General features: G+C 38.7%; 1 protein-coding gene across 1 annotated transcript in view; it reads right to left on the bottom strand.

Moving 5' to 3' along the window:
* RSRC1 (arginine and serine rich coiled-coil 1) overlaps positions 1-26,597 on the bottom strand; it is a 352,313-nt gene that overhangs the window by 202,866 nt on the left and 122,850 nt on the right. The window contains exon 5 of the mRNA XM_024192668.3: positions 10,337-10,373. Within this exon, the coding sequence (XP_024048436.1) occupies positions 10,337-10,373 (37 nt within the window). The remainder of the gene's footprint in view (positions 1-10,336; positions 10,374-26,597) is intronic.

Genomic DNA, 26,597 nt, shown 5'->3' with positions numbered 1-26,597 from the left:
GTTTATTTCACTAACAGATAAGATGGAGAAAAAGAAAGCAAGTCCCCAAACATCAATATATGGTAAAATCAATGGAAAAAGTCCCATTGATTTAAATTGACTTTGGATCAGTGCCCATAACAGCAACTAAGTTCGCTAGGAACTATACCTCCATTTTAACACTAATATTCATCACTTCATAATGAAAATAAAAACTTTGCATTTTCTAAATCTTAACATTAACTCTTGGAGGAAAGAAGAGGGTTTTTTTCTGAAAAAAATGAAGCAAATTTAAAAAAAATTCAGTTTAGGTGATTTTAAAAGGACTGTATGGAATTTTAGTGAAGCATTTAATATTTTTATGTCCCTGTATTTTGAAAAATGAGTCAAATTATACTTCCACAATTACTTGGTAAATAATCTCAAGCATATTCTTGTGCTGAGGCTACTTTGAAGACAAAATAAAGATCCCCAGCCCACATACACACACATTCAAAATTAGCATTTTTCAAAAACTAGGAAAAAGTTCTCAAAATTGAAGCGGACAGAAAAAACATGTCCAGTCTTCAGATTTGGACATGTGTGCATATTTTAATCAAGAATAATTATTTACATACATGGTAGTGTGGCATGATGTTAAGTGTTTTATCAGCATGAGTTTAGGATGGCTACATTCTTCAAGAGCGGGACTATGCTATGAAGACCATCCCTAAAATGATTATTCATATGCCACATATGAGAGAAAAATTACTTTAGAAACCTTTCACATTTTTAAAATATTTTTATATAAGTAAAATTTTATTTCCCCTATATCTAAAACTGAATTTTAGGGTTTATACACAATAATTTTAGACTCTATTTTTAATCAAGGACAGTTTTTTTCCCCTTTTACTGCTACTTGCCTCAGACTAGCAATACAAGTGTGAGGGTATTTTTTGTCTAGACATAACAGTACTGCCCTCAGTTGCATGCACACACCAACCACTGACTTTAATGGGAGCTATGCAAACAGATTCAAGGGCAGAATTTAGTCCATTAACTATTACGTAGCATGTGTCTACATAAATACTTATGTGTGACACAATCTATATAGTAGAAATTAACTGGAATATTTTCAGAATTAAAAGACACACAAGAATTACTGTTTAGAGTAAACTGTAATTTAAGACAATTTTATAAAGGGATCACACCTGAGCATTGTCTGAATCTGTTCAACCTTCTTACAAACCAAAATCAAAAAAGTCGTCTTTTTTTTTTTTTTTTAAAAAAAAAAAAAAAGGAACATCATAATCCTGTTAGGAAGATGTTAACAGTGCACGTATTTTTACACCAACCTCTCCAACAAGAATTACTTCTATAACATACCTGTTATGTTGTAACAAAAGAAAAAATCTTAAGAAACAGAACTAATAAGTGAATTAAGCAAGTTGAAGACTTTAGTATTTACTGTATCAAATAGCAAACTAAACTTTTTAAATAACTTATGTAAGCAAACTACCTGGTATGTAAAAATTCATAAGCTGTACGCAGAATAAGTGAGAGTCATGAATGATAGGGATTTACAAGGAAATAAATACCTCAGATGGTTTTTGTGACATCATAAACCACAAGAGCAAAGTTTAAATGGGTTATGATATCATCAGAACCACACAGCGCCCAATTTTCTTCATCAGTTTGGACATTTTTTGGTTACCTAGAAATATTTCTAAAAATGCATAGATTCATGCTCATTTCCCACCTGAACTTGACTTTCTATGCTACTGTTTCCTTCCCCATAAAAGCACATTGCTCCAAATGCTCCTTCATACCACCCCAAAATATCCTGATCTTGCTCAAGCTTTCCTGATGTCTCCTATTTTGCTGTTCTAAACTTGTGTCCCTGATCAGATATTCTCATACTTTTCATTCTCATGTCTAGAGATTTTTGTCAAGTTCTAGTTGCCTCTCACCCGTATTCACATAGCATAAACCTGAAATAGCACTTTAAGCTTTTATTTTACATATGTATAAAGCACTTTTCATCCTGAAGAGACTTTACAAACTTTACCTGAAATACAGTGCTACACAGGGGTCTACTATTGAAATCCAGCTGAATTTAGGGTATAATATTAATAGATTCATAGATATGAAAGCCAGAAGACCACTGTGATCATCCAATTTGACCTCCACTATAGCACACGCCACAGAACTTCCCCAAAATTATTTAGAAAGCATCCAATCTTGATTTAAAAATTGTCAGTGATGGAGAATCCAACACAACCTTTGGTAACTTGTTTCATTGGTTAGTTACTCTCGCCATTAAAAATGTACACCTTATATCTAGTCTGAATTTGTCTAGTTTCAACTTCCAGCCATAGTATTGTATTATACTTTTCTCTGCTAGGTTGAAGAGCTCTTTTTAAATATTTGTTCCCCGTGTAGATATTTATAGACCGTAATCTAATCATCCATTGACCTTCTCTTTGTTAAAATAAATAAATTGAGATCCTTGACCCTGCCACTATAAGGTATGTTTTCTAATCCTTTAATCATCCTGTAAGAATGGCTACACCATTTGCTCCTAAATGGATACCTTTACATTTAGCTGTATTAAAATGCATATTGCTTGCTTGGGCCCAGTTTATCAAGCAATCCAGATCAGTGACCCTTTCCTCTTCATTATTTACCTCTACCCCCAATTTTTGTGTCATCTGAAAATTCTAACAGTGCTGATTTTTTGTTTTCTTCCAGATCATTGATAAAAATGGTAAATAGCACAGGGCCAAAAACCAATCCCTGGAGAATCTCACTGGAAAAACACTTGTTGATGATTCCCTGTTTACAATTACATTTTGAGATCGGTCAGTCAGCCAGCTTTTAATTCAGCCATGTGTGCCATGTTAATTTTATATCATTCAAATTTCCTAATTGAAATGTTGTGCTGTACCAAGTCAAATGACTTACAAAAAATTATTACATCAACACTATTACCCTTATCAAACTTGCAATCTAATAAAAAAAAATCAAGTTTGTTTAACAGGATCTGTTTTCCATAAACCCATATTGATTTTCACTAATTACATTATCCTCCTTTAATTTTTTATTAATCAAGTCCCATATCAGCTGCTCTATTATCTTGCCAAGGATCAATGTCAAACTAACGGGATGGCTCTGGTAATCATAGGCCTGTTTACCCTTTTTAAAAAGTGGCAAAACGTTGGCTTTCTTTCAGTCTTCTGGAGCTTCCCCAGTGCCTCAAGACTTATTGAAAATGAACATTAATGGTTCGGTGAGTCTCTCAGACAGCTCTTTTAAAACTCTTAATGCAAGTTATCTGGACCTGCTGATTTTAAAATGTTTAACTTTAGTACCTGCTATTCAGCATCCTCCTGAGAGACTAGTGGAATGGAAAGAGTGGTATCATCACCATATGATCAAACTACATAAGCTGTTTTTCTCCCTGAGTACAGAATAGAAATATACAGTGGACACTTCTGCCTTTTTTGGATTATTATTGATAATTCTACCAGTCCATTGTCAGGATTCTTTTTGTTCCTAACACACTTAAGAAACTCCTCCTTATTGTCCTTAACTCTGCTAGCCAAAGATTTTGCCTTGTATCCCTTTGCTTCCCTTAACAATTTTCTACAATTTCTAACTTCTGATTTATATTCATTTCTATTAACTTCCCTCTTCTTCCATCTGTTATATATTTTTACAGCTGCCTTCATTTCCCCTCTAAACCAGGTTAGTTTTTAGCCAGTCTGGCCTTCTTCCTCAATTGTGGCTTTCTGGGCCTCTAGTAAGGTGTTCTTAAATTATTTCCAATTATCATTCACATTTTTCTAATTAAATTCTTCCTCCCAGCTCATTTGACATATAATTGTTTTTAGCTTTGTGAAGTTGGGCACCATTAAATGCACCAAGTATATATATTATTGATCTGGACTTCATTCTGCGTCCACATTATAAATGTGATCAAGTCATGATTAAGGCTCCGTGTTTGTCACAGAGGTCATGGAAGTCACAGATTCCGTGACCTCCATGATTTCTGCAGTGGCCCGTGCGGCTGGCCCGGGAGCCGCCTGAGCAGCTCCTGGGCCAGTCACAATGGCTGCTGCTGGGGCAGTCTCAGGTCCCCCACCCCATCCTCCCAGCAGCAGGAGTTTGGGTGTGGGGGCTCAGGACTGGGGATTGGATGCCTGGCGGTGCTTACCTGCGGGGAGCTCCCCGGAAGGGCGATAGAAACTCCCCTCCCTCAGCTCCTAGCTCCACATGCTGCCTCCGCCCGCAGGCACAGGCACCGCCCCCATAGCTCCCATTGGCTGCAGTTCCCAGAACTAGGGCTAGAAGCTGGAGGTCCCTGCTTCCCAGGAGCCGGATAGAGAACGTTGCCCCAGCCCTGGCTCCTGCCAATCCCTGCCCTAGCCCGCCCCCCTCAAGCACCCGTGGCACCCCAGGGCATGCCTCCCGGGCCACCCCCCAAGTTTTAGTCAGGGATATATAGTAAAAGTCATGCACAGGTCATAGGCCGTGAATTTTTGTTTACTGCTCGTGACCTGTCCATGACTTTTACTAAAAATATCTGACTAAAATGTAGCCTTAGTCATGATCACTTGTACCTGAAATACCATTAACTTTTAGTTCTATGATCAGTTCTGCTTTATCTGCTGGGACACGGTCTAAAGAATTCCTCCAAGTTGGCTATAATACTTTGAGTTAAGAAATTGTCATTTATAATGTTTAGAAATCAACATAACTCTATAGCAGTTTATAATATGAAGTGAAGAATACATTATTTACAGAGCTAGTCTGAAAATGTGGTTCCCTCCTCCCATCCCCACAGAAAATTTTGACTTTTTGATTCAAATTATTCAGCAAAAACTGAAAATGTCTATCCAGAAATACCATCACAGAGCTTCAGGGTCAGTTTGGCTGTCTGACATCCCAATTCTCCTCTAAAGTCTGAGTTTCCAGGCCAGATTACATCTCCCATTATACACCATGTTTCTATCCTTTTTCTGAGACTGCAGCATGATGCATCTTGAGAGATGTAGTCTGGCCAGGGAACCCAGTCCATAGAAGAGAATGTGGTAAATGAAGCACCCAAACTACAACTCCTATGAACCATAGCAGCAGCAGCATTTCCAGATAAATTTTTTTCAGGTTTTGTGTACTCCGGTTTTTTTCCCCCAATAAAAGTTCTTCTTTTGTGGAGAACAGACATTTCCCACAAAAGATTTTAATCAAAAACCCAATTTTCTATAAAAAACAGCTGCAGCAGAAAACTTTCAAACAGCCCTGCTCTTATTCAACTGAGGGAGAATTCAAGCTAGCAGAATATAATTGGCTAGTATGGAAATTAGTCAGGGTGCCAGGGTTAACATCACTCACTATTCATGTGAAGAGTGGCAACTGATTGTTAGTTAACACAAGTAGTTAACATCTCCATTTTACAGATCATTAAAAAGCCAGCAACTCATTTAATCATGGTGACCTACTCATTTACTCATCATTCTAGGATATTGGTTCCATAATCACCAAGAGTCTGAGCGAAAGCTAATTCAATCAATGGAAAGTCTACCATTGAATTCAGTGGACTTTGGATCAGGCCACAAGAGAAGAAGAGTGTCATTGAATAGTTAACAGCAAAGATGTTCTTTAGAGAGGTCTCTTTGGTAGACCAAGTTTATATAAAGCAAGGAAATCCAGAGTTAAGAGGCTAAGCTTCCTTTGTACAGTTATCCTATTGTGTCCAGGTATTGCTGTGAATATGATTCATAACATGATGGGGGCAATACAGACGCTACCCGGGTTACGCAAACCCGACTTACGGAAATCCAGACTTTCGGAACGGAACACTTGCGTAAGTTGGGGAGCTTCTGTACTGGACATCTGAATGCCTCTAATTAGTTGAAAAATACTAGACTAGACTAAAGCCCAAGTATTTTCATACATTCAATAAATTTAGGTAATTAAAATACATTACTCGAATACATTACATGACTATTCTATTTTTGTAAATCCAATGAAACCTAATCCACTTGATTGTATCAGATATCTAGAGAAACTGCATTTTTTTCAGATAGATTAATACTTCCTACAGATACAAGTACAGCATATGTTGATCTCAGAGCCTATATCTCCTATACTGCCATCCAATGAGACATGCCGATAATGATGTGTTTTAGGACCCATGTGTTTTTTGACACCATCATAAACTTTCAGGAAGAAGAAATTAGGCTGTCACTTGAGCAGCTTCCAAATCTGTAAATTTCTCTTCAATTTAAGGACTATACAGACTGTATAGTAAATTTGAAATGAAAATAAAACTTTTAAAGCAGGCCCCTGGATTCCCTCCCATGAAGGAAATACAAGATGGTGACCAGCTTCATGAATCACATAGTGAGAGTCACACTTTCAGAGTCAATAATAGCATTGAGTTACAAAAAAGGGTAAGTTAAGGGCAAAACATCACTGAGCAAAAAACTGAAGTTCAAGCCATATGCTTGAATACTAGGATTTTTTTTTAATCAAAACCATAACAATTAAACAGTTTTAATCTGGAAACTACAACTCAGTGGTAGAACAGCTCTATCTTAGTTGTAATGTAACCTAGCAGCTATTTGACTATAAATGTAAATAGTGAACAATTGTTTTACTTGCATAGGTCATGCACAAATCCATATGGCCAGCCTGGGAAGAGTTTATCATCATCCCTGTTGCTAGTTATTGATTAATATACAACAACATGGCTAGCAGGCAATAACTGTATTCATGCAAGCTACTGATGGGCTAAACAAGCTATTAATGACAAGGTGCACGTCAACACTTAAAACAGTCAGACTGTGTTGCTTGACCACAAGAACAAGCAGGATCATCACTCTGAAATGTTATACAATATGAAAGGCACAAATGGGATCTCTCTGTTGAAAAAAACCACTCATATGGCTCCATGTTTCTTTTTTAGCATAACTATTAGAAAACAAGACCACTGAGAATTGCAAACATCATTTACTCTCTTTCTATTCTGAGGTTTCTACAATTTATTTAATTCTGTAACTTGAAGAACTATCCAAAAATAATTTATAAAGTTACAATTACAATGTTTTAAATAAGTGTACTGTGAATCACTAATTCTCTTAATTAAAAAGGTATGTGTATAGATTTTCCCATTAATTTTTTTTTTCATACTGTTAAGCAAAATTCTTCAGACCTTAGAAGTGATTCCGCCCTTTATGGGCACAGGAACGTGCAACCTGATCACACTCCTGATCCTGTAGTGGGAGGCACATTGGAGGGCAATTCCCACCAGGGTGCAAGCAATATTTCTGTCAAGCTGTCTAAGGAGTTCACTCGGAGGGGCAGCCTTAATTGCACCTCAAAACATCATACCACAGAAATAACCAACTGATGTATGCATGTGAAGTCTAAAATATTAATTTTCTTCAATTCATGACAATAGCTACTCTTTTTAAATTAGAAAATGTTTTCAAATGATGACCTACAATATGTTTCACAGGTTTCTGGAAAAGATATTCTACTTTACATAATTCAGTCAGTTGCACAGATAGAGGTTAGATACCAAGGTGGTAGGCATCACAGAAATACTTGGAAGTACCTAGACAGATTGCAACCATATGAATAAGGTGGTGAAAAGCATATGGCTGAAAGGAATGTGCATTTAAAGGAAGAGTGAAGATTACACCACAACTAACATGGGTGCCATTTCATTTTTAAAAGTCAAGGGATAAAACAGTCTATCTAATCAATGCAAAGTATTTTCTTCTCTTTTTAATATCAGGTGTTTTTTTTTTAAAAATATGGGCAGTGATTCCCTTAGAGGTATTTGCAAACAAACAGTCTTTTAAAAAAAAAAAACAGGGTGAGTTTGCTATAATCAAATGATTATTTTTTCTTGCAAATGTGCCTACAATCTGTTGGAGGTCAAGTAAATAGGCTTGCATGAAGTTGTCTGACTATAAATTTAGGATGTAAAACCCTTTCTAGTATGAATCCTGCTTTCAATACGTAACACATCTCTATATATCTTGCAAAATCAGTTTCTGTGTTTGCACATGTACGTACAATAGCTGTTCTTCCAAAATTATTAAAAGAGTTCCTAACGAAGTATGGAGGCTTTTGTCAAAGGGGGAGGGATAGCTCAGTATGTTGAGCATTGGCCTGCTAAACCCAGGGTTGTGAGTTCAATCCTTGAGGGGGCCACTTAGGGATCTGGGGAAAAATCAGTACTTGGTCTTGCTAGTGAAGGGAGGGGGCTGGACTCCATGACCTTTCAAGGTCCCTTCCAGTTCTAGGAGATAGGATATCTCCATTAATTTATTTATTTGTATTTATTTATAAGTCCTTTATAGAAGCACAAGAGAATAAATGTATCTGATGAAGACAAGCTTTTATTAAAAGATATGATGTGTACTTATACCAACAATCTTTTGGTGCTGAGAACTTCCAGAGATTATCTTTCCAGTGAATTTACCGCATAATACTAGAGCACTAGTTCTCAACCAGTGGTACACATACCCCTGGGGATACACAGAGGTCTTCCGGGGAGTACATCAACTCATCTAGATATTTGTGAAGTTTTACAACAGGCTCCATAGAAAGCACTAGAGAAGTCAGCACAAACTAAAATTTCATACAGACAATGACTTGTTTATACAGCTCTATATACTATACACTGAAATGTAAGTACAGCATTTATATTCCAATTGATTTATTTTATAATTATATAGTAAAAATGAGAAAAAAAGCCATTTTTCAGTAATGGTGTGTTATGACACTTTTGTATTTTTATGTCTGATTTTGTAAGCAAGTAGTTTTCAAGTGAGGTGAAACTTGGGGGTACACAAGACAAATCAGACTCCTGAAAAGGGCACAGTAGTCTGGAAAGGTTGAGAACCACTGTACTAGACTACAGTGCTTGTGCCAGTGAACCAGACTCCTCTTTTTTCAGAGGCTCCTAGAAAACCATTCAGCCTCTCCTTGCTTAACCTGATGGTTTGAGGTGACATTATAAATCATACTTGCATTTTCAGCTATCATACTATTCCCAATTTAGAAAAAAGTACCAGCCATGGTCATCTGTCAGGACAACAGCATCTTTATAATGCATTAGAAGCAGTCTCCGAACCCATTAGATTACAGCAACCTGACAACACTAGAGGAATGAAACATTTTAAAAATTTATTTAAGAGGTTCAACTAGCATGCAAGATCCATTTCTCAACTACTGTAATATTTAGACATAACCAACTAGTTCAATTACATGCAGATTCAGAATACAAGTAGGGATGGAGTTCTTGTCATCCCACCAAAAGAAAAGAGATAGTTGACAACTGTGCCATACATGGTCCATGTCCTCTCTCTCTCTCCTGGAAATATACAGGAAGAGAGTGGTCCACAAGCTTCTACAAAACTCATACTTTCCTAAATGGTTATCCACATTCGAGAATGCGAAAATACATGGGGAAACGATGAGCAACTGCTAAAAATTACTTGCATTCAGCAGTGATAATTATATCCTTTTATGGTTCATGGCAGAGTACAACAGTATAAATCGTTTTCTGTATACCTAAATGAAGACTTAAATCTCAAAAGTTCTCACGCTGTATTTAGAGAAGAGAGTGTACTATTGAACATTTAGATGTAACCATCACCCACACAAGGACTTAAAATGATCCATTTACATGAAATGCTTAGTGTTCTGATGATCACTGACATTAATATACTAATCTTGATGAATTTTGCACTTGTAATAATACTGGATTTTCAGTTTTGATCAACTGATTAGTTTTTAACGCTATGTATGTCCTGCTTTCACTTGTGGTTTGAATATGTTTACTTAAACCAAAAAATATTTTGCATCTCAATTATTATTTTATATTGTACAACTGAATGGAATTTAAATCAATACATTATTCATAAGGAAAAGACAACAGAAAAAACAAAGCTGTGTACTTCTTTCAAAGACTTCAGATTACTAAAACATACCATATTTATGCATGCAATATTTGATTTATTTTTTTTAAAACACAAGTTTGTTGTTTTTAGATCAGGATATGCCAAAAATCCAACACCAAACAATTTTTGTTTATAATTAAGGCAATCATCAATCCAAGGATTGTAGTCCATTTTATTTCATCTCTACATCAAAAAAAAGTAATTTAAAAAAATTAAAATTCCCTTGAAACCATAAGATAAATGAAAATGTAAGTGCCTTCACATAATAACAGTAAGCTGACCCTCTGGGAAATGGTTGACTTTCTCAATTCAAGGTATTCAAAGCTCATTCAAAAGTGTTCATTTGGAATGCAGATATCAAAGATGATGCAAATGTTCAAGAGAAAATTAGAACTTACCAGATGTTCTAATCCAGCTTTGATGTTTCCAGAGTCCCTGTAACACAAGAACAGAAATTGTAAATAGTTGCTAAACCTCTGTCTATAATGATTTATGTTTAACCCAAAAAATGTCAAAAGAAAGTCATGTAAATTCTTGACTATCTTTCTAATGTTCTTAACTTTTACATCTTGACTATTAAAAACACAAGGGAAAAAACAGTCTCATTGAAGCCAAGATTATTTACCTACTTAAACTCCAAAATTTTACTTTCCTTACAATTGTTATAACCCAGGACCTACTAAACCAGGGGGTCGCGAGGTTATTATGTGGGGGTCATGAGCCACCCAACTCTGAATGCAGCGCCGCTGCCAGCAGCAGCACAGAAGTAAGGGTGTCAATGGAGAGCTAAGTCTGCTGTGAAAAGTGATATTGGCCAAGTTTCTTCACACCCCAATATTACACAGTAACTATTTTTTTAAAAACTTTTCTGCTTATAACAATAATTCAATAAAAATGTGTTTTAGTCTTAATTGAAAAGCAGTGAGAAAAGGTAAATTCATTTTAAACAATAGGGTTGTGAATTTAGCATTTAAAATAATGTTAAATATAAGAAACGTGTTTTAATTTATAAGGAGGGTCGCACTCAGAGGTTTGCTGTGTGAAAGGGGTCGCCAATACAAAAGTTTGAGAACCACTGTACTAATCCAAAAAAATGTTTTAAACATAAAGCACCACTACTTCCTAGAAAAATTAAAAAACAAAACAAAACAAATTTAGTACTATCACATCAAAAATCTATGTGCACTGCCTGTCTGAGCTCCCTCTACCAGACCTTTGTTAACAAATGTTCTGAGCATTCATAAACACGGGAGATAATGAATTAATCGTACGTTAATTAACTAGATGATGGCAAGGATGCTAGAACTTTACATATTTCTATTCACATCAGTTGCAAAACTCTAATGCACAGATAGAAAAAATAAGGAAAAAACAAACAAAAACACAAAAATTGGAAGGTTGCAAAGAAGGACCAATGAGAAACTGAAGACACTAAGGCAAGGAAAATGTAGACTGAAAACTTAATCTTTAATGCACACTGCTGAGCACAGATACAGTGCAAGTTTGCCAAGCTGGACAAGGATAAACAATTTGCCCAGCTGAGTGAAGTGAACAGGATAAGATGCCTTCTCTCTGGCACTTCCAAAAAACAAAAAAAACCTCAGTGATGACAGCCAGTTTCTGCTTTCATAGATTCAACATTAAATCTGTTTCTAAACTTAACTATCCCTTTCTGTTGATGTCGCAATCATGTCAAACAGAAAAAAATGACATTCCAAGCAATTAATTCCTGGGTCATATAACAGTGTTTACTTATGTGTAGAATATTCTTTTTCAACAATTACGCAGACATATAAAACCAGAAATGGCAAGACAAACAAAAAAACCCTCATTCCTCTGAAATGGTAAACATCAGCCCTTTCTATTTTGCTAACTAGCAAAATATAAAAAAAAACAGGTTTAAAGAGTTACAAATACAAAAATATTGAAGGAAATGTGATTTTAAATACATTCAACCTAATGTTACTTTTGAATACTCCAGTAATTATGCAATCTCCTTTTATTTAAGACCTTTTTACATTATCTAGTTACTAGCATTTGACATTACATTAGTCTCACACAAAAATCACAAATTTTAATATTCAAAGCTAATTTTGAATTCCTTTTTGTAAATTATTTGGTGTTAATAATGTTAGGCTCTTCTATATGAAACTAAAGTATTACTTTATAATTTTGACAAAGCTTCCAGTAAGTATACTAAGGATACTTATTCTCTTCAAATTCATCTTAAATGAAGTCACAGAAAAAGTTGGACTTCTCTTATACTATTTTTTTTTATAACCAAAACTTCCTATACAAGATCATATATTATTTAGATAAAAATGAAGTCCTGTATATTTTTTTCTGTGGTGCTAAAGATCCTAATGAACTTAATTTACTGAGAAGCAGGATCCAAGACATTGATGTAGGAAGCTTCCAGCTAACAGTATAAAATCTGTCCTCTTTAGTGGTCTGTCTCCTGTGCTGTCCCTGTCATGACTTCATCAATATTTGTGCAACTCCGTTTGCCCTGTGCTGAAAGCAGACTTAATTCAATTATAGGTCTCAAAACTGATAAAATGGTCCTGAAGTGGAAAATGGGAAGAGATTATTGGCAAATGAATAAAGATTTGTATCGACCTAACACACAAGAGTACAGCAGGGTTTTGTGGGAGGGGGGGTTATTTTTTTTCAAATCGTTCTGTCTTAAGTCTTCTGGGAACAGTGAGTTTCCCTTCCCCTCATGCAGCACATCGATTTCTGAATTAGACTGCAATATTAAATAATTAATATACTTGCCATGATTGATGTTTTGCATTAGTTGAATATTAGGTTATCAATCAAAATCCACTTGGTTTAATGTAATAATATTGAAAAAGTGTCACTGGCTGTTCATCCAATTTGTAGTTGAGGCAGCACAGATAGGAATATTGGTGTAACACAAGGCTCTAAAGCAGGAAATGCAGTGGTTGAACATACATAAGGCAAACATTATGAAACTAACTAGGACAAGGCTGAGGTTGTCCTAAATAAACCGTGTGGCACCTGTCAGTTTCAATGTAAGCATCTTACCAGCCAGAGGACACCATGGATCAATCATACAATGACATCTAGTAAAAATGTAGCTAAGACAAAATTATCTTTGTTGTTCAAAAATGTATTCCTTTAGGTAATAAGATGACACTATTACAATTAATGTTGTACTCTAAATATTGTATTATAAAAAATCTGGAACTATTGCTACACCATAGTCACAATACATTTTAAAATGACTACCAAAACATTAACTCACCTAAGATTTTAATAGAATACATTATCCTTTTTAACACTGTAAATGGCGACAAGAGCTGTTTTATGCACAGCCTCAGATTCTGAGTTTAAAAGGAGCTGTGCAAGAACAGATAGCTAATATTAATTTCATATTCACAAATAATATTTAGCTTTCCAGAAATTTCATTCATTTTTTCCACACTACACTGCCCCCACAATATACACATTTGCCTTTCAAACTATTAGTCTACAAAGCACAACAACATTTATTTTTATGTTTGTTGGGTACAGTACTTATTTGTAATTTTACTTCTCTTGTCCCTTCACATCAGCTCTGGAGTTGTGATTTTCCTCTATTATGAATTTCTACTGTAAAGAGCTATTTTAAAAAGCATACATTAAAGACAGTAAGCACACCACTCAAACTAGTCCAAAGGTGAAGTTAGGTGAGGAAAAAATTACAGCTGAACTAAATTTGAATCATGGCCATGAGGGATCTGTAACAACAAGCCAGGAATTCAATGAGGCAAGTGAAGCCATCTTTGGATTACTTGAAACCACAAAGTAGGTACCTAATTGAGCTCATGTTAACTTATTATTGAAAGTTTATGGAACAAAGAAACAGGTTATATCAGTTGATATTTGTTGAAAGCACTGATTTACACCTACACATATACTGACATACTGTATATACTCGATCATAAGCCGGTTCGTTTATAAGCCGACCCCCGCCCCCAAAATGGATTTTTTATGGCCTGTTCATAAGACAACCCTATAATTCAGGGGTCAGCAAACTTTGGCTCTGGGGCCATCAGGATAAGCCGCTGGCAGGCCGAGATGGTTTGCTTACCTCGAGTGTCCGCAGGCACGGAGGTAAACCTAAGTAAACAAAGTGTCCCGGCACACCAGCTGCTTACCCTGACGGGCCGGGACAGCAACTGGTGGGGAAATTTTTTTTGGGGGGGAGAGAAGCTGGAGGTCAGGGGAGTAACCCCTGTGACCACCCCCCACATGACCCCACCCCTAGCCCGGGACCCCCACACTCTCCCCATCCCATCCCTTCCCACCTTATCTGGGGAGGGCCAGGGGAGAATGTCTCTGGCCTGGCTGGAGCTGCTCCGGCAGGCTGGGCAGCACGGCCGCAGCGTGCTCCAGCGGGCTGGGCGGCGTGGCCACAGCCTGCCAGCCCCAGAGCTGCAGCTGCTTCGGAGGCTGGGGGGAGAGCAGCGTGGCCAGAAGCAGAGAGACTCTGGCCCTGCCTCTTCCCTTCTGGCTCTGCTGCCTCTCCTTGCTCCCTCTGTTGGGGGGAGGGGCTGTATCCCACCTCTCCCTCTCTCTACCCGTTCATAAGCCGACCCCCTTCTCTGGTGCTTCCCTTTTTTACTAAAAAAATTCGGCTTATGAATGAGTATATATGGTACATAAATACACACATATGTATAAAGCCAAACAGTTAATCAAGGTTACTGAAAAAAAAAATTAAAAGTGGTCATGCTCTCAAGTAACTAATGATTTCACAAATAATTTACCTGCATTAATACATTCAATTTAATAGCAATTTCACAATCAGGAAATATACAACTATTGCTGTTTTGCACACTACAGTTAAACAAAACACTTCACCTGCTTATAGGTAGTCCATTTTCTTCATTGTTATTTGCAGTGGCCATAAAGCCAATGCCCCCCTGCTGTGCAGTGTTTAGAAAGAAGCTGCATAATTCAACTACAGAAGGGACAAAAGCTAGACCTGGTGGGGGGGAGGGACTGGGAGTGAAGGCTGATGAGGGGAGATGGAGACTGGGAGCTGAGTGATGGAGACAGGAAACAAAGGAGAGGGTAACGTGTGTGGCAAGAACTAAGATCAGATGAAGAGGAAGGGAGGGAGGAGAGGGAAATGGACTTGTTGGTGGGGAGGAATAGTGGGGAAAGAGGTGGGGCACAAGGGAGACAAATCTGAGGAGGTGCAGGGGAAGAATTGACTGGCTAGCCAAAGAGGCCAGGACAAAGAGTAGAGGGAGAAGGGAGCTTAGATTGGATGAGGACCCAGGTGAGGGAGACTAGACTGGATGAGGAGCCAGTGAGGTGTGGGGGTGACTAGAGGCCAGGATTGTGGGGAAAGAGATTAAACAAGGAGCAGGGAAGGAGAGGAATTGGAACTGGCTGAGCAAGATTAAGGGGTAACTTGACTACTATCTGTAAAGTACCTACACACGGAACAAATATTTGATAATGGGTTCTTCAATCTAGCAGAGAAAGGCATAACCCCATTCCATCCAATGGCTGGAAGTTGAAGCTAGACAAATTCAGACAGGAAAAAAGGCATACATTTTTAACAGTGACTCTAATTAACCATTGGAGCAATTTACCAAGGGTTGTGGTGGATTCTCTATCACTGGCTATTCTTAAACCATGCCTGGAAATTTTGCTAAAAGAAAAGCTCTAGGAATTATTTTGATGAAGTTTTATGGGCTGTGTTATAAAAGAGGTCAGAGCAGATGATCACAATAGTCCCTTGTGGCCTTGGAATCAATGAATCTAAGATGCCTCGGGAAAAGGGGCTGGGGGTTATGAGAGAACTATGACTGGCTAGGCAAAGAGCCTATCCTTGGAAAAGGTTTACCCTTTCCCCCGAACAAGAGGTGCGGCATGCTGAATGCTTGCTATCCCCCAACACAGAAGGGATCATATTTCAGTAGTGCTGTGCATTTATAATATTTCAAGTATTTTGGGATCCCTGCAATGAAAGGTATTGTATAAGAGGGTATATTTTATGACCTCACCCATATTTAACAACTTGGGCATAGAAGCAGATTTCTGGCCAATACAGTATAAAAAAACCTTCTTCCCAGAAATCTCTAAAAGTAAAGGATCATAACTAAAAACTGACTAGAGCATGTACTAGTACCCTGGGCCCAGGAGATCATGTTCACTGGGGCCACACTCCCTCCCATTTAATTTCATCTACACAGATGTTAGATGTTTTCGGGGCCCCCCTCAACTCAGGGCTGCAGTACCCCTTTTCCCCCCGCTCTCATCAGCCCTGCCTGTACCTTAATTAGGCATGAAGTTATTTTATTTGGTAAGAAGAAAAGTCTAGAATAAAGGTCTCGATATTATTTCTCCTTAGCAAAGGGTAGTTTGGTTATGCCAGAATGGAAAAAGACATTTCTTCAGCCCCCAGCTCAGATATAGTAAAGCATCTACTTCTGTGTCATTCCCTTGCACAGCCGTTAAAATCACATTTCTTTTCCCCTTCTCTGCTCTGAATGAAGGGCCCAGTATCAGTTACCATGCACTGTCCTATTTGGTGTCATATTATTTAATTCTGCAAAGCACTTGGAAATGTTTGTATTCCAGATGCTACAGTGAAACCTAATAAAAACACCCACCCAATGGACTGCTTTACTTCTGGCCATTGTAATGAGTGGGTGCGTACTGCAATGCAGTTAATACTGAGGTAGTTTCACAGGGGCTGTGTTTTCACTGACCACTAAGTCAGGTGATGATGGTTAGTCTGTGATTGTTAGCACGTTTATGTTATATTTTTAAATAAACAGTATAAAAAACAAGAGGGGAAACAAATAGAAATATGTATGAAGTCTGAGTTTAATGTATGCTGCTGTTCAAGTCAATATTAGCAAATGTCTTGCATATCATTCATTATCAAGACGGACACACAGCAGTCCAGTCCTAGTGTCTCAATTACATGCTGAAATCATTATTGACTGATTCTTGAAACTTCGATTATGTCCTTGGTGACTAAATTTCTCTGCAATACCTTTGTGGCTAGAATACCAGGTAGCATACAATTAACAAAAGCCAGGGCTATAATGAATTGTCATTTGCAGTAAAATTTCAAATAACTACAATAGTATTTGCTATTACTGCATCACCAAATTTGACATATCTAGGATGAGTGTGTAGTCATCAAAACTAGGCATTAAATTGCAGAACCAGTAACCTGATTTCAACATAACAGACTATTAACATACTCCTCACCACTGAAACATTATTGTAAGAAGCCCTGAAATCTTTGATCCTCATTAGCACTTCATTACTGTCTTTAAACACACACACACACACACACACTCACACTCACTTACATTTGATTTGGACATGGAAACTATGAGACATGCATATCATAATGCAGTTAAATGCAAAAGCCACAACTTTATTTAAAAGTGGTTTTCAAACTGTGGGTCGTGACCCAGTACTGGGTAGCAGAATGTAAGGCACTAGGTCACGGCGGCTCTGGTCAGCACCACTGACCGGGCCATTAAAAGTCCCGTCGGCAGTGCTGCCTGGCTAAGGCAAGTTAGTCCCTACCTGTTCTGATACAGCATTGTGCCCTGGAAGCAGCCAACAGCAGGTCCAGCTCCTAGGCGGGGGGGAGAAGGGGGAAGGGGCGGCGGCACGGGGCTCTGCACACTGCCCCTGCCCTGAGCACTGGCTCCGCACTCCCATTGGCCGGTTCCCGGCCAATGGGAGCTGGGGGGCAGTGCCTGTGGGCAAGAGCCACAAGAAGGATTATTATGCCCCAAAACAATAGAAGAAACAGATACCTCTGCAGGGAAATTTGTCAGGAAGGTACACGCTCCAAAATACATATACAGATATAGAATCTGGAATTGAACTCAGATTGGGAAAAAATATTTGAACAAGAAGTATTTATTTATAGTATCTAACATTAATGCATTTTATCACTTCAATACAGCTGCCCCGATCTGTGTCCTAAATAACTGTGAACAATGTAGGATGACCAGATAGCAAGTGTAAAAAATTGGGACGGGGAGGGGGGGGGGGGGGTAATAGGTCCCTATACAAGAAAAAGTCCTCAAAATCAGGACTGTCCCTATAAAATCGGGACATCTGGTCACCCTAGAACAATGTTCAAGACAAAAAATTTTGTTAAAGGCCTTGTCCCACACAACATGGTAGCTGATGACATTCTCAGCACGTTAGGTGGGGCAAAGGGCTGGCAAGGCATCAATATCAGTAATGAACTCAAACTCATTACCCCAGACCACTTGGACTTGACATAAGTGTTAAAGGAACCAGAAGGATTTTCCCCTGTCCTGCTGCTACAGGGCTAGACCAAGAGAAGGTTAGATTGCCAGCTATCCTTACAATAACATCAAAAGGATTTTGAACAACTAGCTTCCCAGCTCCTAAATCATCCCAAAAGAAAGGAGAATGGGTATAGCACACCCCGCCATTAGCTCCATGAAGACCTCAAGAATTAGACTAGGGATTCTCAAACTGGGGGTCGGGAGGTTATTACATGGAGGGGTCGCGAGCTGTCAGCCTCCACCTCAAACCCTGCTTTGCCTCCAGCATTTATAATGGTGTTAAATATATAAAAAAGCATTTTTAATTTATAAGGTGAGTCGCACTCAGAGACCTGCTATGTGAAAGGGGTCACCAGTAAAAATGTTCGAGAACCAATGAATTAGACAGAGCCTCCGATTACTCACAAGGACGTCAGGATGAGGTGGAGATGGGGCACAGAAAGGCATTGAACCAAATCTCCCAGAAGACCATTCAAAATTAACCAGAAAGGGAAATCTGTCACTTAAGGGAGAGGGTAAGGGATATTTTTGCATCCTTGCTCCATGTAAGCAATGCATGGTTTTAAAGAGTGCATTGTTTTAAGTTTAAGAGAAGAGAGGAGAGGAGAAGGTGTATAAGCACAGGTGAGGCTCCCCCTTCATGTCTTAAGTAGATGAACTTGCAGTGATCTGGAATGAGGAGAGTGGCTCTTCATTACAGTGTAGATATTTATTTTGCATTAGCTTGTGCATGCTAAGTAATTTATGCCAAATCAGCATAAATCACTTACTGTATATGTGCAGTATGCAAATTTATCCTGAAACAAATTAGTGGATTAAAGTTAAGTGTCTGTATGTAAAACGTTAAAACAATTTGCCCCACTATCCCACTCCCACCAAATTTGCATCATATTGCGATGAATGAGTTTAGCAACCAAGTGTCAGCAGAGTGCTGGCTGGAAAAGCAGGAGCCTCCACTACTTTAGCTAAAGGCAGGAAGAGACTTAAACCACAATGCATGGGCTAGCCATGACAGGGAGACAAAAGAGCCCCCCCTAAGATTACATCTACACTGTATACATTTTGCAACAGCATGTAGGGTATGTGTAGCCACCCACCACAATGAAAATAGGCTGTGTTCACAGGACAGTGTGTAGATACACATCAATGAAATGCTCTGGCAGAGCCTTTCCCCGTTGGAGTCTTTTACTGCAGAGAGGAAAGGCTCTGGCAGCTCCACACTGCTGGAGACTCCCTGCTTCAGGGAAAGACTCCTACAGCAGGGACCTGCAAGCCAGCAGGTCCTAGAGTGGGAAAAGGGTTGGGCAGCAGGGAGCTGCCACAGTCTTATCCCAATGCTAGAGCCCTTCCATTCAGAAAAGAAAGGCTCAAACAAGCAGGTAGGCAGCAGGAAACTACTCTGCTAAAAGTATCAGTGCAAATGGCAAGGCACTGCTGGGGCAATCAGAGAACCAAGTAGGGTACATACCCACATAGTTCAGGAGTGTCTTTATTCTACTCACCTAAGCAGTGCCTCACTATCTACACCACTATTTATACCCATGCTAGAGGAGCATGTAGTGTATGTACTCTACACACCACCAAAAGGAGTGTGCAACATCAATGTACCTTAAATTAGGCTGGGTTACAGTTCCAACTTTTGATCATGCAGTGCGCCTCTCCTCAGTGTACTCCTGAGGGAATTCTGTGCCAATAAATTAAAAATTCTGCACACACACAAAAATAAAAATTCTGTGAGCAATATTTCAAAATTCTGCATATTTTATTTGTCAATAATGTGGAGGTTCCAGCATGGCAGTGGGGAGCACAGGCCACTGGCTGCACGGAGGGGGGGAAGATCACCTTGCAGCCTCTCTCCCCGTCCCGGGACATGGACTCGGTAGTGAGGCTGCACCCAGTCCTGATACAGTGCAAGGGCCGGGCCTGCCTCAGAAACCCTAACCTGCCCCTCCATGCCACGTGCACCAAGATAGCAAGCGAGAGGGACAGAGTCTCACACAGACACCAGCCCTGGCCCCTGATCCAGGTGTGGGACAGGCAGGCTCAGCCCAGCAGGATCCAAGTGTGGAGAGGCTTAGTGTGGGGGGATGCAGGTGTGGGGCAATCTGGGTGCAGGCACCTTTGGGGGAAGTGGGGTCCAGATATGAGAAAGATCTGAATGCACAGGGACTCGGAGGGTTCTGGATGCAGGGGAATGGGACTCTGTAGAGGGGCCAGGTGAAGGTGGTTGGGGGGGGGGTCCTGGGTGTGGAGAGATGGGATTCAGCAGGGGGGTCTGAGTGCTGGGGGAGTAGTGCTTGGGGGGGGTGCAGCCGGTTGGGGCTTGCTGGGGTGGGGGCCAGGTGCGGGGGGGGCTCATCAGGGTGAGCGTTCAAGTGCAAGGAGCTCAGCAGGGGTTGATCCGGGTGCAGGGTTCCTGATGCTGGAGGAGTGAGTTTCACTGGGGGGAGGGGGTCTGGGTATTGGCGGGGGAGGGGTTGGATGCAGGGGGGGTTCTGGATGCAGAGGCTCGGCTGGGGTCCGGATGCAGGGAGGCTGGCTCTGGATGCAGAGAGAGGGGCTCAGCAGAGGTCCGGATGCAGGGGGGCATGTGACCGCTCTTGCGGCTTCCCTTTGCTTCTCTGTCAGAAAGTCATTTTTCTGTGAGGAAGCAAAGAAATCTGCAGGGGAAATGAACTCTGCGTGCATGCAGTGGCACAGAATTCCCCCACGAGTATCAGTAACATGGTGTCAGCACAACTCCTGTGCTATCATTACACCTTATGTCATTGATAATGTTGACATTGATGAGTAATGCTGTTAATATACATAATCAAAAGAATAACTTTGTGAAGCTTAAATAACTATTTTATACAAAACATGCCACGTTTAATAAACATTTTACCAATCTACTCATAGCAAAGAATCACACACATTTCATACCTCAGATTGATCTAAGTTTTTAAAAAGGAAACTGAAGAAAACAGACTACAGAAAATTTTAAGTCAAATGTCACTTTTAAATATCATAACTAACCTTACAGTATGTTTTATCACCACAAACTACAACAGGAAATTCAAGCAATGCCTAAATCACAATAAACACTTGCAATTGATCTTATAACTCAAAACAGACTTTTTATAGACCTTTTTAATGCCTGTTGAAATGGAAATCCTGGTGCAACCTAATTATAAGGATGCTACCCCCCACTATAATGAAAGAATAGTTGAGTAACATCTGTATCACAAACTAGGATTTCAACATAATATTTACATACTTTATCACACACGCTTCCACATTTTCTTCAGCGACAATGTTTCAGGTTATAATGTGGGTTAAAATATAACAGGTGGGATTTTCAAAAGTGCCAAGTGAATTAGGTGCCTAACTCCCATTGACTTTCAATAAAAGCTACTGAGCATGCTCAGTAATTATCACACCCATGTTTTGGATTTTTCTGGGCACTACGAGCTAGGTTCCCTATTCTATTCTCTACACAAAGATGATTCCTGCAAATCCATTTGTCTTCTCCACTACTTTTTCTCCTTCTTTAGTCTGAAAAAGTAATCACATGGACTTAAAAGCAAGTAGAGGTTACACCTATTTAGCAACAACTGTACAATTATGTCAAAGCAAGCCTATGTGTAGGAAAGAACAAGCTCCTGACCCATGAAAGAATAATATTTGAAACAAACTTTCTTAAAATAATGAAGGAGAAATAATTTGCAATCTTCTGAAGACAATCAAATAATATATCACAATTAAATTAATTAATAACTAAAACTTAAATATTTTACATAGATCATCCACCTACCCAAACTGTTTCAAAGTAAGGAGGCTGGCCTGAACACAGGAGGAAAAAGATGCATGTTTGTCTTAACTTTGCCATAATATGCAACATCGCTGGCATATCTGTCATATGAAATTTTAAGATGATGTGTAACTTTTTCCCATCTGTAAAACCAGCAATCAAACATTAAAGGGCCACAGTCAACTTGAAATCTAATCAAACTGAAAAATCAAGTTACTAGCAGTTTCAGATACTTGCCCCGAGTTGCTTGCTAATTTTTTTGGATTTGCATCCACATTTTCCTGTATTTAAAATACACCTCTACCCCGATATAACACGACCCGATATATCACAAATTCTGATATCACGCGGTAAAGCAGTGCTCCGGGGGGGAAGGGCTGCGCACTCCAGTGGATCAAAGCAAGTTCGATATAACGTGGTAAGATTTTTTTGCTCCCGATGACAGCGTTATATCGAGGTAGAGGTGTAAGAGAGAGAGAGAGTGCGTGTGTGTGTGTAGAGGAAACTGTCACAAACAGTAGAGGAACATGACTATGCAGGAAAATAGTGAAAATGACTAAAGTGATGGCAAATGCAGAGTAAATGGATTGGGGGGGGGGGGGGGGGGGAGAGAATTGGCCACAATCTGGCCTTTATTCTGGTGGTGCAAAGCAATTAGGAAGCTTGCCTAATGGGCTACCAGGGAATTACCCTTGCATATGGAGACTCTCAGGGCGGTGCACAGCCAAACTAGTGGCTTTATGTCAATCCCCTTTCCAGCCCTCTCTTCAGGAACCATTCCCAGTGAAAAGGAGGGGTGGGCTGGGGAATCCCTACACACTGGCTCTGCCAGTTACCAAAAACAGACCATGTAGCTGTTTGGAAGCAGTGTGCAAATGAGAACAGTCTTTGGGATGCTCTAATTTACAATGGGGATTGAAGTGGTCCTCAGCTGGCACCAGGATTGAAAGACCACAAAGTTGGTACGTGTTTTGCTGGGTGGCTCCCCCACTCCCAATCACACGAAAGAAGATTTTTACTCCACTCTGGAAAAATAAGAATAAGTTTGGCCAATTACTGGTACATTTGAAATACAATAAAAATCCAAGTAGATCATATGAAAGTAACTTGCAAAACCAGAGAGAAAAAGAAGAGCAGAAATTAGATAGACAGACATTAGCACAGGGTATAACCGTTCAAGAATAAAATAAACTAAAAATTTGATGGTGCTAAAATTGGTGTATGTCAATGAGTTTGATAAGAGCAGAGAGGTAAACAATTTGCCTTACTCATGAATTTTTCCCCACTATCTTAAGACAGAAAATGGTGTGTACAGTCAAGATGTTTTCAGATGTTCACAAAGAGAGACAACCAAAGCTCAGCCTGGCCAATACACTCAGACTCAAGATCTTGGACATCTGAAATAAATACAGAACTTAACTACGGGGCTCCAGAAGAACAGAATACTGTTCCCCAGTGTGAGTCCTTTAAACAAGGTCAAGAGAAGACTCATGGTTCTTTATGGGAAAAGTTTTTCTTAAACAGAAAATAATGAGTATATGTCACTGTATTCCAGCCAAAGAAGGATCCAAAAGAATTACAAATACTACTTTTCTGAAACCTCAAAGCAGATTAGGAAATACTATAAACTATCAAATAAGAAGTGACTTTTTCAGGTTGACCGCACCGCACCTTTAAGTCGGGTGGGAGGCATTTGTCTGGCTGGCCAAATGAACGAATGAAGGGAACAGTGCTTTATATAGCTGGGGGGGGCGGGGTGAGGGAGAAAGGGAAAACTGCTGCAAAAGGAAAGAAGAGGTCAGTGTGGTCGCTGACTGATACTATGGGAATGAAGAGTTTAAAAGGGGCAGCGCTGTGCCTGAAGCGGCCTTTTACACAGTTGCTGACGCTTCCTTGTGGCAGATGTCCAGTGCAGATACTCCATAGGGAAGGTATACAGTAACCGGATAAATGGCTTGGAAAAGGACGTAAAAAAAGAGGTGTTCATTAAAAGAACAAAGGGGGGGGGGGTTGGGGACTCCTATGATTGATATGGCAGGGAGCCAACCCCACTTTCTTGTAGCCTACCTTAACCCTCCTACGGGGGGGCGGGGGGGGGGGGAGGAAGAGAGTGGATGATAAGGTCCCAGCAATGGATTGGCTGGCGGGACCTGGATGAAAAAAAGAGTGGGAGCTGGCGGAAGCCCCCCCGGTAATTATGGAATAAACGTGGGGTTACCTGCACTATACACTTTTATCTGCCGGGCAGTCCCAGACATCTAATAATAAAGTTGCGGCCTGATTAAACCCATGTCAAAATGTCTCCTTGTCCTTCTTCCGGTATAGTGGGACAATGACAATTCAAGCCATTTCTCTATTCACTCTGATAGTTCAGCGCTGTCTCAGCTTAGTCTTTCTCATTTTTTTCCTCCTCACATAGGAATACTTTTTGAAGAGTAAAACCTTGTCATCAGGGTTTGAATTCCCAGCAAACATGAGTAATTAAGCTTCAGGATTTTGAATGTAGCTACTTCTGTTAACTGTATTGTTTGTTACAGCTTCAATAAATTGGACAACTTTGACTATTTTACCTTTTTTTTTTTTTAAAGAGTTATTTAGTAGATACTCAATTAAAATACATCCTGTAGGTGAAAGTGTATAAAACATTTCAGTGATAGAAATTAGTGATAGAAGGAAGTGTTGATAATTAGCCTCAAAGTACAAAAATAGGTTAAGAAAATAACAAAACCAACAATGTAAATGCACAGAATGCTACCTTGAATATTAAACAATGCACAATAACTTTTAACAATACTAGGCATTATTCAAGTAAAAACTCTCTGGACTAGTAAAGAATGTTATAGGTTAATGAGGAACATATAAAGAGTGCAAGATAATTATCATACCTAACACCTTACCATCTGTGTTTGGATGACTACGGAATATAAACACAGTTATCAACATAAAGACTGTGGAAAAAGATTACACATGTATTTTGTATTAGCATAGTTTCCGGTTAAATATTTAAAATGTTAGACTTTGCTCAATTACTATTGGATCTCAGTAACAACTACTATTTATCATTGAATTACACTTAAAGTTTACATTTTAAAGAGTAACAATCTGAGTACAATCAATTTTCCATTTTCTGAAAGCTTCTAAATCCCCTTCATTCACCCAATTACCACTGTACTTAAACCAATGAAATTTCATTTTTACAGGAACAATACGATTCTCAAACAAATTTTTGAAAAATATAAGATTAAAAACTTCTACACAAAGAATAAACTCCAAGAGAAAAGATGCAAATAAAATTACTATTGTAATCTTTTGTTTTTTATTTGCAAGTATAAAACTGAAGAGAAACAAAAGCATGGAACATAGCATCTGTCATATCAGAATATAAAAAGATGATCCTGGCACAAAATGAAAAAGCTCTAATTCATTTGCAAATCAAGCCTGCCAGTTCTATTTCAAGCTGGCGGTAACTGTCAAGAGTTAACAAGATAATCACTTTCAATCCTGCCTTCAATGGTACATTACGCTGTTATTCCATTCAATAAGGCCGTTCTTTGGGGCACTAGATGAATGGTTTTCATTTCTAACTCTCACAAAAAGTTGCAAAAAAGAAAAAAAAATCCACGGGGCTTAAGAAAGAAATCCCTTTATGGGCATTTATCTACCGGCACTTGCTTTTAGGCAAAATTAGATATTTGGATACATTGGTGTCCATTCACTTCCTCTATTCCTTCAGGCCCTTGGTCTATTGTTTTAAAAATCATTAGGCACATGAGAAAATCTCAGACCATTTTTTCTAAACTAGCAATGCACAGTAAACAATAAGAAAATCTGTAATAGTGTTTGTAAGTACTATGGTACAACATTAAAAAATACATCCTCAATGAAGTAACAATATTTGAGGGTACTGGCCTTTCCTTTGTTCTAAATCATATGAAATATAGCAGAAACCTGTGAAATATATATATTTTAGATATATAGTAGCAATTGTTACTAAAATGATTTATTCTAATAAAAATAAAAGAGAATGCTAAATATACATTATCTATTAACCAGGGATATTAACATAGAGGTCTACATTAATTACCTTTAAAAAATGCAGTTTTGCTTTCCTTTCAAATGGCAAACATATAATAAATGTTTAAATAAACAGCAAACTTTTTTTGCATATAAAACTTTCCCACTAATTACCATGAAATAAAATTATTTTGCAATACTTGTGCCTACAAATATAAATATAGGAAAACATTGTTTGAATCTTAAGATTATTTTATTTACAACATAAGAAAATCTTAATAAAATACTTTAGTAAAAACAATCTTTTAAAATACCTTATTTATTGAATGGTGGAGAGCAAAATTATGTTTTATTTTGTTTATCCTCATAGATCCCAATTTGAAGAACAAAGCCAACATGTCTACATTTAATCTCTTAGCTGAGTTAAGCTTCTCCAGCCTCAAGTCTGTTACCCATATTCAGTGCCAAGAAGTAAATTTTCAATAGCCATCTGTGTATATATTTTACTTTATTATTCAATTATTTTTAGTAATAGCA

The sequence above is a fragment of the Terrapene carolina genome, unplaced genomic scaffold (assembly GCF_002925995.2).
Source record: "Terrapene carolina triunguis isolate 2854851 unplaced genomic scaffold, T_m_triunguis-2.0 Scaffold88, whole genome shotgun sequence".
Lineage (NCBI taxonomy): Eukaryota > Metazoa > Chordata > Testudines > Emydidae > Terrapene > Terrapene triunguis.
The sequence above is the reverse complement of the archived record's forward strand: the minus strand, read 5'-3'. Positions and strand labels throughout refer to the sequence as shown.